Consider the following 16,497-nt stretch of genomic DNA (forward strand, 5'->3'; position numbering starts at 1 on the left):
GTTCAAAAGAAGGGCATAGGGATGCCTGGCTGGCTCAGTCTGAAAAGCATGCAACTCTTGATCTGTGGTTTGTGATTTCAAGCCCCACGTTGGGTGTAGAGATTACTTAAATAAATAAAACTTAAAAAAAAAAAAAGGTAGACCCACAGCTAACTTCCGGTTATTGTGAAAACCCAATTACATAAGCCTATGAAGCAAGTAGCCCAATATTGGTCCTCAATTAATGGTAATGACTTTTATAGTTGTATATATGATCGTTCTGGTCTATTTTTAAAATCAAGTATTTCTGAAACTATTCAATGATAATGAACTGAGGAGGCTTCGGCTCTGGGAAACAAGATTGGTCAAAGTCTCTTTTGTACTCTCATGCTGCCGTTCTGTTGTCAGGAAGTCTTAAGTATTAGAACCATATGGCCGTATGATCACTGAAGTGGGTCTCAGGGTTTACCTCTGTCTGTACCTAGAAGTTGAGAATGCAACCCACAACCTCTTGGCCCTCATTTTATATTATTTTATTTCATTTCATTTTTTAAAATAGGTTTCTTTTTTTTAGAGCAGTTTTAGGTTCACAGCAAAATTGAGCAAAAAGTACAGAGTTTTGTTATGTCCCCTGCCCCCAACGCCCACAGTCTCCCCCACGAGCCTTTTAATTTTGTCAACGGAAATTACAAACTGTTCCAATTTTCTAAGAAAGATACAAGTGAAAATCAGAGCTGCCAATTAGCATTACGTGGTTCTGACATCCAGTTACTGTGTATATTTCTAGGTACCTTACTTTTATTCTTCCTATTAATTTGTGAACAAATGAACCCATTCCTGAGGCTTCTGCAAATTGCCCGGAATTCCTCCTCTCCATCCGCTGGTACAAAAATACTTTCCTGGGCACTTAAGGCAATTAGCACGGACAGCAGGGCCCCAACATCCGTTCATTCTTCCATTCATCTACCTTCTCATCCGTTCATTCATTCTGATATTCTGATGTGAGGGTGCTGGCTTATTTTATTATTGGAGGAGCCCATGCTGGAGGGAGATGATGGGCTGGAAGCTTCCGTGAATGACCCTAACTGTGCTTACCCTCTGCTGCTTTTTTACCAACGTTATTTTTCTGTGTGATTAAAAAAAGAAGAAGAAGAAAGAAAGAAATAGCATAGGGACAAATATAATGAATGGCAGATGACCTCTACATGCTGCAAATGCCGGATATGGCCATTTAATGTTGTGCTGTTTGCTTTTTCTTCCCATCCAACCCGCGCAGGCTTTGGAAGCGGGATGGCCTACCTGCCGGCGGTGGTCATGGTGGGGAGGTACTTCCAGAAGAGACGCGCCCTCGCCCAGGGCCTCAGCACCACCGGGACAGGGTTCGGCACCTTCCTCATGACGGTTTTGCTCAAGTACCTGTGCGCGGAGTACGGATGGCGGAATGCCATGTTCATCCAAGGCGCCGTGTCCTTAAACTTGTGTGTCTGCGGGGCGCTCATGAGGCCCCTCTCTCCGGGGAAAGACCCGAACGACCCAGGAGGGAAAGATCCGCAGGTCGTGCTGGCTCACTCCCCTGGATCTAGGTCCAGTGGGCCGCTGGGCGGAGCGGGAGAGAAGGGTGGCGGGCCCGGGAACGAGGAGACCGGCGGTGACGCCCCGGCCCGGGCGAGCCAGGAGAAGGCGGGGCACAGACAGACCACCTGCGCCTTCGGGGTTCTGAAGACGGCCAGCCGGCTGACCGTGAGAGTCCGGAAGGGCTTCCGGGACTGGTACTCCGGCTACTTCGGGGCGGCCTCGCTCTTTACCAATCGGATGTTCGTCGCCTTTATTTTCTGGGCTCTGTTTGCCTACAGCAGCTTTGTCATCCCTTTCATCCACCTCCCGGAAATCGTCAATTTATATAATTTATCGGAGCAAAATGATGTTTTCCCTCTGACTTCAATTATAGCAATAGTGCATATCTTTGCCAAAGTGATCCTGGGCGTTGTGGCCGACTTACCTTGCATCAGCGTTTGGAATGTCTTCCTGATGGCCAACTTCACCCTTGTGCTCAGTATTTTTATTCTGCCCCTGATGCACACGTACGCTGGCCTGGCCGTCATCTGCGCGCTGATAGGCTTTTCCAGCGGTTATTTCTCCCTCATGCCCGTAGTGACTGAAGACTTGGTGGGGATTGAGCACCTGGCGAACGCCTACGGCATCATCATCTGTGCCAATGGCATCTCCGCGCTGCTGGGACCACCTTTCGCAGGTAAAGCACGCAAGGTTTTAAGAGCACAGAGTACACGTGGAGAGCGAGGCTGCGTTCTCATTCATATTTTGAAGTCCAAGATAAATAAGAAAGAAGTTCCCATTTCTGTATATGCTCTTTTTTGTTTCCATTCCAGTCCCCCAACTTCTCATTTGTAAATGTTAGCAAGGTAATGGTCATTCTTTCAAGCAGAATGTACAGGAACGTTTGGTCTCTATCTCCAAGGGAAGTTGGCCAGGCTGGTAAAGTGGGCAGTGGAATAGTGCAGAACCCCTGCCCCAGTCAGGAGGAGGCAGCTTCTACCCAACTTTAGCTGATTTCTGTCACCAAGAAACATGGAAAATTATTACCAAATCCTCTATTTGTTACTCTCCCCCGCCAAGAAAAACTAGGAACTCTGGGCTCTTCGGTGACCATTTCTACATTTTTTAAATTTCATTTAATTTATTTTATTTTATTTTTAATTGAATATAGTTGACATTCATTACATTAGTTTCAGGTGTACCATAGGGGTTCAACAATCATGTGCATAATGAATTGCTCACCGTGAGAACCATGACAGTTTCAGATCTTTAAAACACTGTGTGTGGGTCCCACACAACACATCTATGAGCTGGATCTAGCCCCATAGGAGTTTCTTGCCTCTGCTATCATCATTGCCACAAACTTAGCGGCTTAAAATAATACATATTTATAATCTTATAGTTCTAGGGGTTAGGAGGCTAAGTTAGATCACAATGGGTATCGAGGTGTCCACAGAACTGCGTTCTTTCTGAAGGGTCTATGAAGGATTTCTTTCCTTCTTTCTTTCTTTGTTTTTTGTTTTTTGTTTTTTGTTTTGTTTTGCCTTTTCAGCTTCTAGAGACTGCCTGCATCTGGGGTTCCTAGCCTCTTCCAGCCTCTTCTAAGCCAGTGATGCAGCAGTATTCACAGACCTCTCTCTGATTTTGATTCTCTGCCTTCTTCTTTCATTAATAAAGAAGCCCGGGTTGCACTGGGTCTGCAGGACAACCGTGATAACCCCCATCACATCACATCTGCAGAGTCTTTTTTGCCACCTAACGTAACCTTCACGGGTTTCGGGGATTAGGACATGAGCAGCTGGAGAGGGTTGGGGCATTCTGCCCACCAGAGGCCCAGAGCCTGCCAGGTGACCACAGCCGGGACAAGCTCTCTCATAAGTGTTCACCCCACTGGCAGAAGGCTTGTTTCAACACATCTATTTTGAAGTGCCCCGCAGAATTTGATGTTCAAGACATCATGGTTTTTTGTCTATACAGCTGACAACTTGACAGCTGGTTGACTAAAGTCTTAAGAACCAAGATGCATTTTAGGAAACCCAGTAGCCACCTATGAGGGCCCCTCCTGGGCTAAGTTGCTCCTGTTCTCTGCCTGTGCACAGAGACGCAGGCTCAGAATTTCTAGGTGAGAGTGAATAACTACAGCCGTGCAGCAAATTATATTGGCAGCTGTAAAGTCAGAACTTATTCAGCAATTGCATGTAGAATTCTATCTCAGGGATACATTTGGCTATAGGACAACATCCCACCAATGGTAGCTTAAACAGAGATTTAATTGTGTCACATAATCCAAGATCTATAATCAGAGATACTGGATGGTTTTGGGACAGTGTCTCCAAGACCTTCCTGGCCTTTTCCTCATGCTAGTTGCCTCATGGCCACACAATGGCTGCTAAAGCTCCAGCCCCTACATCTTCATTTATACCAAAGAGGAAAATGGGAAGAAAGGCTAAGTTGCAGCCAACTTCCATTTTCATCTGATTGGCTAGAACTGCATCATACAGCTAGTCCAAGCTTCAAGGGGAACTGTATTTAGCTTCCTAGCCTCTGTACTAAAGGGAGGAAAAGAGAAATGAATGGAGATTGGGGGTTGGTCAGGCAACCAGTGGTACCTTCCAGAAATGTTAAACGGAAATATCAAGGGGATGCAGACATTACCAGTGGCTCATCTACTCTCTTCTTAAGCTATATTGTCTGTGGGAATGGAATCTGTCACTGATGGTTCTTTTCATGATCCAGGCGTACTTTCTGCTTCTAACGGTCCGTCTGGGGTTATTTTTACACTGATCTACCCAATTTCAGTAGCAACATCACAACACAGCTGTGAGGTGCAGCTTAAGCAATTCAAGATCCGTGTTCATTAAAGTACCAAAGTTGGCCATCATGGCTTCCTTTTCTCATTCCCATGTCACATCCTTCTCACTGAATAGCATTTCAGTGCACTTTTTTGGAGTGGAAAAGAAGGGAATTCGAATAAGAAGCAGGGGGGCACCTGGGTGGCTCAGTGGGTTAAAGCCTCTGCCTTCAGCTCAGGTCATGATCCCAGGGTCCTGGGATCGAGCCCCACTTTGGGCTCTCTGCTCAGCAGGGAGCCTGCTTCTTCCTCTCTCTCTCTCTGCCTGCCTCTCTGCCTACTTGTGATCTCTCTCTGTCAAATAAATAAAATCTTAAAAAAAAAAAAAAAAAGAATAAGAAGCAGGGAGTTATCGCCAAACCCCCCGTCATCAGTCAGGGGTACTGCCTGCTTAAGGTTCCTCCCTAGAAGTGGATCTGGAGCTGAATGTCATCCACTGTGGAGGGTAGAAACCATTGTATTAACGGTGAGGAACCGTCTATGAATGGTGTCAGAGGCTACCATGAGGATTTGAAGATCAGTGCTGTGTTATGTGTCTTTAAGCCAGCAACCTCAGAGTTGCTGAAATTTGTGTCTTCCTCCTCCTTGCACTGAAGTCATGAGCTGGAAGAATGCTCAAGAGCATCATTGCCTGACTGCGCTGCATTTAATTCATTGACTTTCCAGACCAAGGAGCCAACGTTGCCATGAGATCAGGTCCGGCCTTTTACGCCTTATAGTTCAGAAGTGACTTACAGTATGAGTGACCAAATTACCACATTACATTCTTGCTAGAAATTCAAAATGGGCTAGGAATTATTACTTGCAGGGTTTGCTACAGGGGAAATTATTGTTCACATTACCTTTTTCTTTTCTAATGGATTCAGAAATGAACGTGTTTTCCATTTTTCAAAGTGGCTTCTACTGACATTAAGAAATCTGGCACCATTTACCAGCGTGTTAGACAATCACAGAGTTCCATTTAAGTGAAGAATATACAATCAGATAGTGAAACAGACATTGCAGCTGTGTCATTTAGCAACATGAACTTCTTGATCTAATTCATTTATAATATTGTTTGGCATTCCGTTCCTCTCCTGTAAAGATGTAATAATAGTGCCTACTTTTCTAGATGTTTCCAGTGTAAAATATAGCAAAACGTGGCCACCGGATTTGACTAAGAATCTGCACATACCTCCTCTCTTTGCCTAAAATGTAATAGCCTAGCAACAATTTGCAGTGTTTTCCATCAAAGGCTGGGAAGACCTATTTAATAAATAAGAAAAACAGCCATCATTCCTCATTTGACAGACTCAAAGGAAAAGTAAATGCGATGTAATAGGGAACCAGATTTTTCTTGGAAGCTGTTGATTTGAATTGATGGTTGGATCGGGGCTGCCAAGGATGCCAGGCTCTGAACCAAGGAATCGAGATCAGATCTGTAGGGAAAAGTGGTGAAGGATGAATGAGGTGGGCAGCTTGTCAGAAATATCGTTTCTCCGAAGACATATCCATGCGTGCTGAGGATCAAAGCACAGAGTGAAGTCGTCTCTCCTGACCTGCTTTGCCTCTGACCCAGGAATGGAATCAATTCAAACTGGCAGAAATGTTAAAATGGGCGCCAAAGAAAAAGGGCAGGATCCAGAGTCTTTTAAAAATAAATCTGAGGGGGGACGCCTGGGTGGCTCAGTTGGTTAAGCAGCTGCCTTCGGCTCAGGTCATGATCCCAGGGTTCTGGGATCGAGTCCCGTATCAGGCTCCTTGCTCGGCAGGGAGCCTGCTTCTCCCTCTGCCTGCCTCTCTGTCTGTCTGTGCTCACTCGCTCTCTCTCCCTCTGTTTCTGACAAATAAATAAATTTTTAAAAAATATTAAAAAAAAAAACAAAAACTGAGGGACGCCTGGGTGGCTCAGTGGGTTAAAGCCTCTGCCTTCAGCTCAGGTCATGATCCCAGGGTCCTGGGATCGAGCCTACATCGGGCTCTCTGCTCAGCAGGGAGCCTGCTTCCCTTCCTCTCTCTCTGCCTGCTTCTCTGCCTACTTGTGATCTCTGTCAAATAAATAAATGAAAATAAAATCTTTAAAAAAAAAAGGGGGCGCCTGGGTGGCTCAGTGGTTTGGGCTGCTGCCTTCGGCTCAGGTCATGATCTCAGGGACCTGGGATCGAGCCCCGTATCGGGCTCCCTGCTCTGCAGGAAGCCTGCTTCCCTCTCTCTCTCTCTCTCTCTCTCTCTGCCTGCCTCTCTGCCTACTTGTGATCTCTGTCTGTCAAATAAATAAATAAAATCTTTTAAAAATAAATAAATAAATAAATGAAATCTTTAAAAATAAAGAATAAATAAATAAATAAATCTGAAAGGTAGACTAGAGAAACCTATGGGGTTAATTTAACATAAAATTTAGGATTATTCCACACCCCCATCCTTTACTATGAAATTGTTTGGTCAAGTCCTTTTTTGAAAAAAGGACACATGAGTTACTGAGACACCCTTTTTCAAACATTTATACGTTTAGAGGAAAGAAAATATTTTAAAACATAATGAACTCAGTTAACAACTGTAATAAAGTATAATATACTTAGGATATTCTAAAGTCTGCAGAGACAAGAGGGGAGATGGAGCGGAGGAAGGGCAAGCTAGGTTGTGCTGAGAGTGATGGTGTTTTTACATAAGAGGGAACTGTGTATGTACAGACAAGGAGCCAAGAGGAAACGTGTTTGAAACTAAAATCTTGTGACTTGTGCTCATGGTTAAGCTGGGGGCTTCAGGGGAAAGAGGTAAGGGCCACTTCACAGATCCCCAGAACCTATATTCAACCACTTCAAACAAAAAAAGTCAATAAACACTCTGAACTAAGTACAAATTAATTTTCCAATCAGGTAAGACTTTGTCCTATTTCTGGGATCCGTGTTCAGCAGATGGATAGTTCTGCTCATTCCAGCTGTCAGTGTTCGTGATGTATAGGATCGTTTATTCTGTCACTCGATCATAAGAAAAGCACAGATTCTGGGCACCTGGGTGGCTCAGCTGGTTAAGTGTCTGCCTCCAGCTCAGGTCATGATCCCAGGGTTCTGGGATCAAGCTAAGCAGGGAGCCTGCTTCTCCCTCTGTCTCTGGTCCTCCATCCCCACTCCTGTGGTCTCTCAATCTTGCTCTGCTCTCTCTCTCAAATAAATAAAATCTTTAAAAAAAATAAAAACAGTTTTAACTGTTGCAGTGACAAGATTGGCTTTCATAGGGGATGAGTGGAGTATGAGAACCTCGTTTGTATTTACTGATTGTTTTTAATGGTAGCTTCTAGATAATCCCGCCCCACGCTCTGCTTGGAAGGCAGCTATGCTCACCACTATACCACCAACGCTGCACCCACGCTCTGCTTGTAGACACAGACCTTGCTGCATTATCTGCCCGTAGACCGGCTCGTCCTGGTAATTCATAGCGGAGCGGGATGGTCACATGGTGCCTCTGACTGAAGCTAGGTGTGTTCCTGCTCAGACGTCAGTGTCTCAGTGCCTTTCCCATTCAGTTCTGAATGGGAAAAAAAAAAAAAAAAGCCAGGGTCTTTGCTTTTTGGATTAGATGGTTCATCTCCCTTGTTCTTCTTGTCTCAAATCAGAGATTGGGAAAAACTGATAGAGCCTTTTACTAAAGTTCCATCTCAGGAGTCAGGTGTTTTCTTCGTTTGTGTGTCTCAAACAACACTCTCAGAAAAGTTGGTTAACTTTTTTTTTTTTTAAGATTTTATTTATTTATTTGACAGAGAGAAATCACAAGTAGGCAGAGAGGCAGGCAGAGAGAGATAGAGAGGAGGAAGCAGGCTCCCTGCTGAGCAGAGAGCCAGATGCGGGACTCAATCCCAGGACCCTGAGATCATGACCTGAGCCGAAGGCAGCGGCTTAACCACTGAGCCACCCAGGCGCCCAAAGTTGGTTAACTTTTAAAGGAGATCTGGAGTCTACAGATTTGAGTGGTTACAATATATAAATATTTCAGGCTGTCCAGTGTTTTTCTTTATGACTACTTTGACTCACCCCGGCACATTAATTATGCACGAGACCCAATAAAACAAAGATGACACACAATTGCCAGGAAGTCAGACCAAAAAGCAGTGGCTTTCCTGTAGCGATTTGCTAAGGGAAGGTTGAGTTGCATTTATGCGTTCGTTTGCCTGTTGGATATTTTTTAAAAGATGTTATTTGAAAAGTGGTCATGGAATGCAACGTTTGGTCCTTAAATCCTTCCTATTTTCCTTGTATCTTTGCTAATGAATATACTTGTTGATATGAACAAAAGTGAATGTTCAAAATTTACATTTTTACCGTAAATGAAATTCCTGTGCATAGCTTAATCCTCTCAGTTCACATGGTTTGGCTGCATAGGGACTCTGACCTGTGACTGATTCTTTGATTTAATCGCTGAAACCTAATCACATTTCATAGTTTCTGAGGCTTTTCTTTCACATTTTAACATCTCTGAAATTGGAATGCATTTTACAAAGTCCCAGGAAAACATGGAGTCATATTTTCATTGACAAGGACATCTCTTTCTTTTCTTTTTTTTTTTTTTTTTAGGACATCTTTTTCTTATTGCTACAGAAGATAATGATGCATCATGCAATTCATGATATCTTGGAATCCATGAAATATAATCATTTTTTCCAGAGTGCCTAATAAGATTATTATATGAAAGTTTTAGATTATAGTATTAGAACCTGATCATTCAGTCAGCACTGAAGGCTCTATCCTTGACAATGTAAATTTCTTTGTATATAGAAATATTAAAAGTTTCATAGCTGTAAATATGAATTTTGTAAAACATAGAAAATTTTATTCTTTCTAGAACTGATGTTTACTCTCAAGTATCCCACAGGGAATGAAAGTTCAAATGTCTTCTACTCAGCTTCTTTTGATATACCCTAGAAACTTCTTCAGATGAGTTTTGAAGGTTTGAGAAAAGATCTGTGGTTATATTTGTGAAAAAAGAAAATCATTAGGTTCACTTTTCCCTGCTGGCTTTGTGCCGGCCTGAGAGACTCTGAAGTCTGCCAACCAGATCCTCCCAAGGGTCAGCCAGCTCCTGTTTTCCCTGCCTTAAGCACTTTGTAAGGTACTCTAGCAACTTGGGAGAAAAATGCCTGCCATTCTCAGGCACTGCGAAACTCTGGCTTATGTAGACTGGGCTAAAAAATGGCAAACTGATATATTTGGGGGATGACATGACATAGAAATAAATTCCTATAGAAATATTTATAGTCACAATAATTGTGTTCTTGACTCTTACCAACTAGGTTACACTGAATATATTCCTTTTTGTTTTGCAGGCTGGATCTATGACATCACAGAAAAATATGATTTTTCCTTCTATATTTGTGGCCTACTTTACATGGTAGGGATACTCTTTTTACTCGTTCAACCGTGTATTCAAATGATAGAACAATCCAGAAAAAAATACATGGATGGTGCACATGTGTAGCGTCATGTTCTGTTTCCTGTAAGATTTCTTTGGGGGACCCATGCCTACCACACATGGTTGCTGTGAGGAGCCCATGACATCGTTGGGAAATGCCTGTCTGGTAGTCGGCACTGTCATTTGTAAATGCCTTGGACTTCATTTGAAAGCAGCACTGCCTTTCCTTTTGGGGAGAAACAATGTCGGAAGGGATGAAAGATGACGTACATTTTAAAGATGACAACGTCCTTCAAGACGGCCTATTAAATAATTGGTAGAAAAGCCCTTACAAAATCTATTCTGTCTCGTCATCCAATGGGACTAAGGTTTTTAGAAACAGCTTCTGAAACAAAGACAAGGAATAAAGTCTTGTCAACTCATCTATTCTTTGTACAGTGAAAATAAATTCTCTAAGTGCTTCTGGAAAGCTTACAGGTAAATGGGTTTCAAGCACAAGAATCTGATTGGCCTTCAGAACTTATTACAGGGAGCTGTTGATCTACTAGGGAAAAGCAAAGGCAGGCTCTAATTTCACAGGTGATACATTTAGTACAATGAAAGAAACATAGTTTATATTTTTATGAAAGAATTCTGCAGCTAGGGAGTATAGTTTTTCAACCCTCCTCTAAGAAAAGCATCTGTCCTCAATTCTAGTTTAGTACTAATTAGTTATAAACTGAATCTTAATTCAAAACCTAGATAAATAATAATAATTTCCTTAGCAAAAAGTCATATTTTCCACACAAACATTGAATCAAGGGCTAGGAGTCAAGCACTTTCATTTGTATCATTAAGCTCTTCGTTTATGAGCATAATCGGGGGTTACACAATTTTTTTCTGAGTTTCTCCTGCATAGTAAAACAGAGACAAAACTGCTGGTTGTATATTGGCAGTTAAATCATCTTGGAAGTGTGTTACTGATCCAAAATGTGAGACTATCAAGTCGTGAGGGTCAGAAATGGAATGCCCTTGGTCTAGACCTCTGTGCACCTAACACTGGAGTAGGTGGTAACTGACAGCACTTCTCCAGGGCCTCTTGTCATATAGACCATACGTTTGTCTGAGCTCGACACAGTTTTGAAAATTGGTCTCTTGACACATTTCATACACAACATAACTGTACTCTGTGACATCAGATGATGTTCTTCCTTTATCTGAGATCTCTATTTTTCTAAGCCAAACTGCAGAATGTTCTTCCCCAGAATCATTTGGAAATTTCTGGCTGCCTTACTTGTTTACACACATTTTAGAACTATTTCAATTTCTACTCACAATTTGCGCATCACATACACACAGATCCTTTCATATCATTGCCAACGTCTTGGGTCAAATTTATCTAAAGTGAGCACAGACCATTCTCAATTATCCTTGGTAATTAGAGACAAGAATAATCCTAACAATTGGAATCACAGAGTGTTACCCCAAGCTTTGTTTTAGCCAGCAGTTTCAGACTTAACCTCCACTGAACGCTTTAGAGCTGTTGACAAGGAATTACAGGGACAAGCTTCCTTTTTCTTCCATCTCCATTATTTCCTGCTCTCATGTCTAGTGGGAAGGGTTTGTATAATCAAAGGGACCACCAAAATCCCAATAATAATAAAAGGCAGCTAATGGAAAGGAGAAACAAAAGCATGATTCGTGTACACACTCAATATTACCTCTAATAACTCAAGAACCGCCTGTAAATTATTATAGGTAATAAATTGCATGTCATCCTCTGTTTGGTTCAACACAATGATCTATTTGTTATCATCACAGCTTTGGCTGCTGTTTAAGAATCCAGCTGTCTATTTTGATAAAGGTACTCTTAAATCCTGCGACAATGCTGTCTCTCTCTATATATTTACTGTAAACTCAGATAATGAGATTGAGAAAACACGTGTGTTTTAAAACTGACTACATGACTTTCATGACTTTCATTTTCAGACAACACCAAATGAAGTATTTTCAATGGTGCTCTAGTCAATGCATTCTGATGTTCATGCTGCCGGCTGTGCATCTTAAACAGGAATTTTTTTTCTAGTTCCCTGGCTTTCGTTATACCGAAGTGAGATCTGCAATTTATACAGGTGTTCATTGACTCTGCATTGATGGAATAGTGATTTCTGCCGAATCAGAAGTTCCTATTTTACAAAAACAGTAAAACCTGCTTGCAGTATTCATGTTGACAACAGAATAAAAGAGAATGCTCTGAGGAATTACAGCAAATATATGCATACTTCCTGTTTAAACTATGTTATTCTTTACAGTTCTTTGACGATATTATTAAGGGTTAGTTGTATATTTATCCTGTGTGCTTTATCGTGTTCCCCTCACGTATCTAAGTCATTTTTATTTACATATGATGAAATAAATTTTGTCCTCTTTAAAGATGGTCAGTGTGTTTTTCTGTAAAATCTCTATTTTCTTGGCTTTAAGTGGGGAAAGTCCTAAGACATAACTGATGTTTATCTGTGTGGTTCTTTCCGCTGGAACAGTTTTTCTCTAAATGTGGTCATAGAACCACCTGGAGAGGATCCCATAGGGTGGTTGTTAGAAGTGCTAAGTGCAGCAATTAAATTTGAAATGTACACACCTTTTAATCCAGCAATTGCATTTCTAAAATTTTTCCCTACATATAAACAGAGACAAATGAACAAAGATTCTTAGATTTGTTGTTTGTTATTTAAAAAAGAAAAACTGGAAACAATTTAAATGTCCAACAATGGGGAACTATAAAATAAAATATGGTAGTTATGCAACTATTTTTTTTTTAAGGACCCATCTAGGGCACCTGGGTGGCTTAGTCAGTTAAGCATCAGTCATCGGCTCAGGTCATGATCTCAGGGTTCTGGGGTCGGGTCCCCTGTCTGGCTCCCTGCTCAGCAGGGAGTCTGCTTCTCCCTCTGCCCTGTCCCCCAGCTTGTGTGCTCTCCGTCTCTCTCAACCATAAATAAATAAAATCTTTTAAAAAAGAATAGTGGCATTATTTTACATTTTTGTGAATTTCTTTAATATCTGACTTCATAGAAGAGAGCTGGATTCTCATCTTCACTTCTGCATTCAATCTGCTGTGATATGTGGTTTTGATTGACGTGCAAGAAAAAAAGTTCAGCCTTATACCAATATATAGTGGGAAGGGGAGGAGTATTTTAATGGTCTTTTCAGAGAATTGTAGGTTTTTTTTTTATTTTATACCAAGCCAAAACTCAACACACTTGTATTTCTTAAAGTTCTGTTGCAATGTGGAATCTGACATAGTATCAATGAACTCTTTGAACAGTCTTCACTTAGAGGCCATTGATCTGCCTTGCACTTTGGATGGATCTTTCGCCCAATTATGATTTGGTAACAGCGCTTTAGTCATTAGGAAAATATTGGTGTACTGAGTCTTAAAGATCTTCCAGATGTTTTTATATTTCATACAATGTGGTTAAAAATCATGCGATCTTTGTGTGATTCCATTTCTACGAAACATCCAGAATAGACAAATGTATAAAGACAAAGCATGTTGGTGGTTGCCAGAGGCTGGGAGGAGAGGGGGAATGAAGCGTGACTGCTAGTGGCCATTGCCAATGGGGTATCCTTTTGGTTTGATGAAAATGTCCTGGAACTAGATACTTGTTGCATAATTTTGTGAATCTATAAAAACCACCGAATTATATGCTCTAAAAGGGTGAACTTCATGGTATGTAAATGCTATCTATATCAATTGGCAAGTGGACAAGCTCATGGAGCTTGATATAAATTACCCCAAATTCTTATTTCCTTTGGAAAGCTTAAATATTATCATTGGCAACAAATACTACAGTTGTTTTTCTTGAAGTGACAGCCACATTTTCAATAATGTGTCTGCCAAATATAAACATGGCTTTTCATGCAAAAGGCACAAGTGAACTTCACTTGGTTATGGAAGTTCTTTGCCCCAAGACAACCCTGGCCTTTGATTTGCAGCGACTATGCTTTGTGCCCACTTCCCATTTTGTCACGCAGAATATTAAAAAGATGTGGACTCACGAAGAAAGACTTAATAAAGAAAAGGTGATAATGTTTAAGATTTCATCAAAGATAAGTGAGTCTGGCCATTATTTGACTGCAAGCGCATGGCCGTGAAAAATAACAATGGCTTCCGGGACATTTTGGTGTTCCTTCTTTGACCTGTGCTAAGGTGCTTTGACACCCCCACCATGCTTCTGCACCATCAGTGCAAACATCCATACAGTTGCTCCGGGATCAGCCGTGAGAGTGAATAAAATAGTTCAATACTGTGAATGTTTCAACGCCATTTCAGTTTGTCCCCAAGCATTCACATAAAAGATCGATGCAGAGGTGTGGGGCAGCAGAGGGGCAAGGGAGGGCTCCTGGGTGGCTCAGCTGGTTAAGCATCTGCCTTCGATCAGGTCATGATCTTAGGGTCTTGGGATTGAGCCCCACCTCAGACTCCCTGCTCAGTGGAGAGTCTGCTTCTCCCTCTCCCTCCCCCTGCCTGTGCACTTTCTCTCTCTCTCTCTCGCTCTCTCTCTAATGAATAAAAAAATCTTTTTTTAAAAGAGAAGAATTTCTTAGATTAGCTGGTGCTGATATTAGATGAGCACAAGCAAGACGGCGAGTCTAGCCACTTCTATTGACTTGTCCGTGTGTGAGACAAAAGTAGAATACTGCAGAGAAGACACTAACTCAGCCTTCATGTTTGCAGCGAAATCTTTAATATGACAAGCTACTGTATCATTAGAAAGTGGTGCTGCTGTGATTCCTTTTGCTGACTCTCCATCCAGCAGGCATTCAGCAGCGTCAGCCGAACGGGCGCCTGTGTCTGTCTCCCGCCAGTTGGGTGCAGTCACTTCCCTGAGCTGTACTTCAATGGCTTTTGCATTTCTCGCTTGAAAGGCTGTAATGATCAATTTGGGGCTTTTAATGAACTCATCACATCTACATTTAAAATACTCAGTTCCCTTTTCTTTAAACTCTACATTATTATTCTCAAAATGGTGCCACAACTTAAGAGGCACCAGAAAGGTAGGATTTTAACATCATAAAGCTGAGGAAGAGATAAATCTTGGGAAAGATTTTCTTTCTTTCATGTTCCTGCTTTTTTTTTTTTTTTTTTTTTTTTTTTAGCAGATTTCAGTTTCCTCTTTTTCAGCATCTTTAGGTTTAGACAGTGCAGCTGTGGGCTAGGAAAGCAAGCTCTCTAATGTGCTTTTTTTTAAGCAAATGGTCCATCCTTAATATAATAAAAACATATGTAAATTTTTAAGTTTTAGAATAAAAGACTATTAAATTCTAAAATCGTGATTTTTATATTAAGTTTAAAATGTATAAACCATCTAGAAGGATATTTTTAAGTTATATTGTAAAATAAGCCAACAAAGTATACCTACCTCTTGCTTGAGTTTCCACATAGGAAAACTTAAGGATATCAAAATGGCTTATTCCATGATAATGAGGTTGCATAAATTACAGCACGTATAACAAAGCCAGCTAGCAAGAGCACAGTAGAAGCACTGAGAATGAATTGAGGCAGCCTCTGAAAACTGATCGTATTTATATCCTAAGCCTAAACCTGAAGAACATTCTAGAAAATACAAAAATAAACAAGCATACTTTCCACTAGTCATCAGAGCACTGACCTCACGACAGGTTATGGATCCTCTGAAACATTCCACTGTTCACTTGTGAAAGAACGAGAGGAAAAGGCCAATAACGTCTTAGGATCATTATGAAAATATTTTGGCCTCACAAACTGCCAAAAGTGTAACAGGGACGCCCTAAGAGGGCCAACAGCACACTTTGAGAACTGCTATGCTAGAGGAATCTGAAGGAGAGGATCACTGGAGGTTGACGTGGCCGTGAAGGCTGGGCACGATTTGGTCAGGGGGCTGGCACTGTGATGGGGACATGAGCAGAAACATGAATCACGAAAGCCCAGGAAGAGTTCAAGTTCAACAGTTGTCTGAAGTGATGGTTAAGGGTGGGACAAGACCTTGACAGACAAGCTAATAAAAGAAGCTGTGAAGTTCACACTGTTAAGCTCAGCCTCTGCAAAGTAGGAGGCAAGGCTGGCTGTCAGGCAGTGGGTCTCGAGTGTCCTTCCTACCGGAAGCCCGTGTTCCAGAAGAACAGAATGGAGCAGAGAATACGCCCATCTCCCTGCGGAGCATATCAGAATCTACAAAGGGGGATTTTTAAGCTATTACCCTCCAACCCTTGGTACACTCCTCCACTGCCATCACCAGGCAAGCTCTGTTACAACAGGGCCCTGGTCCATCTTCAAGGTGTCCCCAAGCCCTCGGCCCAGTGTCTCCCACTGGGCACAAAGCAGGAGCCTGAGAAGCACCTGGCAAAAGCCCTCTTGTGGTGCTGTGTTTGGTGGTGGTGAGCATGAGCTCCAGCAGCCTCTCTCTCTGGCAGCACCACACCACACAGGCCTGAAGACCTAGCATGGAGGTAAGTAGAAGCACACCTGCAGGACGTTTAGGGGTGGGAGGATAGGTGTAGAGAGCTAGGAAGCAAGCCCACTACTCGAGAACCTTGGACATTACAGGAGAAAAAAGCTGTACATTTACTGCCTGTGAACGTGCTGGCAGGTCGAGCTGGGTTCTGTTGCCATGAGCATCCCCAGTGTGGAGTCCAGGGCTTGGTGCAAGTAATGAATACAGTAACAGTGTTTGGAAATGAATTAACAAGGAGAAACAGGGTAGCAGTTAAGG

At 42.1% G+C, this 16,497-nt stretch overlaps 1 protein-coding gene across 2 annotated transcripts in view; it reads left to right on the forward strand.

Moving 5' to 3' along the window:
* Positions 1–12,178, forward strand: part of SLC16A14 (solute carrier family 16 member 14) — a 30,766-nt gene extending 18,588 nt beyond the window's left edge. Inside the window, exons 4-6 of one of the 2 annotated variants that reach the window (XM_082690381.1) lie at positions 1,256–2,230; positions 9,681–9,745; positions 11,832–12,178. In XM_082690381.1, coding sequence (XP_082546507.1) covers positions 1,256–2,230; positions 9,681–9,745; positions 11,832–11,888 — 1,097 coding nt within the window. In that variant the 3' untranslated portion in view covers positions 11,889–12,178. Of the gene's footprint in view, positions 1–1,255; positions 2,231–9,680 lie in introns of both variants that reach the window. The other variant, XM_082690380.1, reaches the window with a different exon arrangement.
* The last annotated feature ends 4,319 nt before the right edge of the window (positions 12,179–16,497 follow it).

This window comes from Mustela nivalis (genome assembly GCF_964662115.1).
Source record: "Mustela nivalis genome assembly, chromosome: 11".
Lineage (NCBI taxonomy): Eukaryota > Metazoa > Chordata > Mammalia > Carnivora > Mustelidae > Mustela > Mustela nivalis.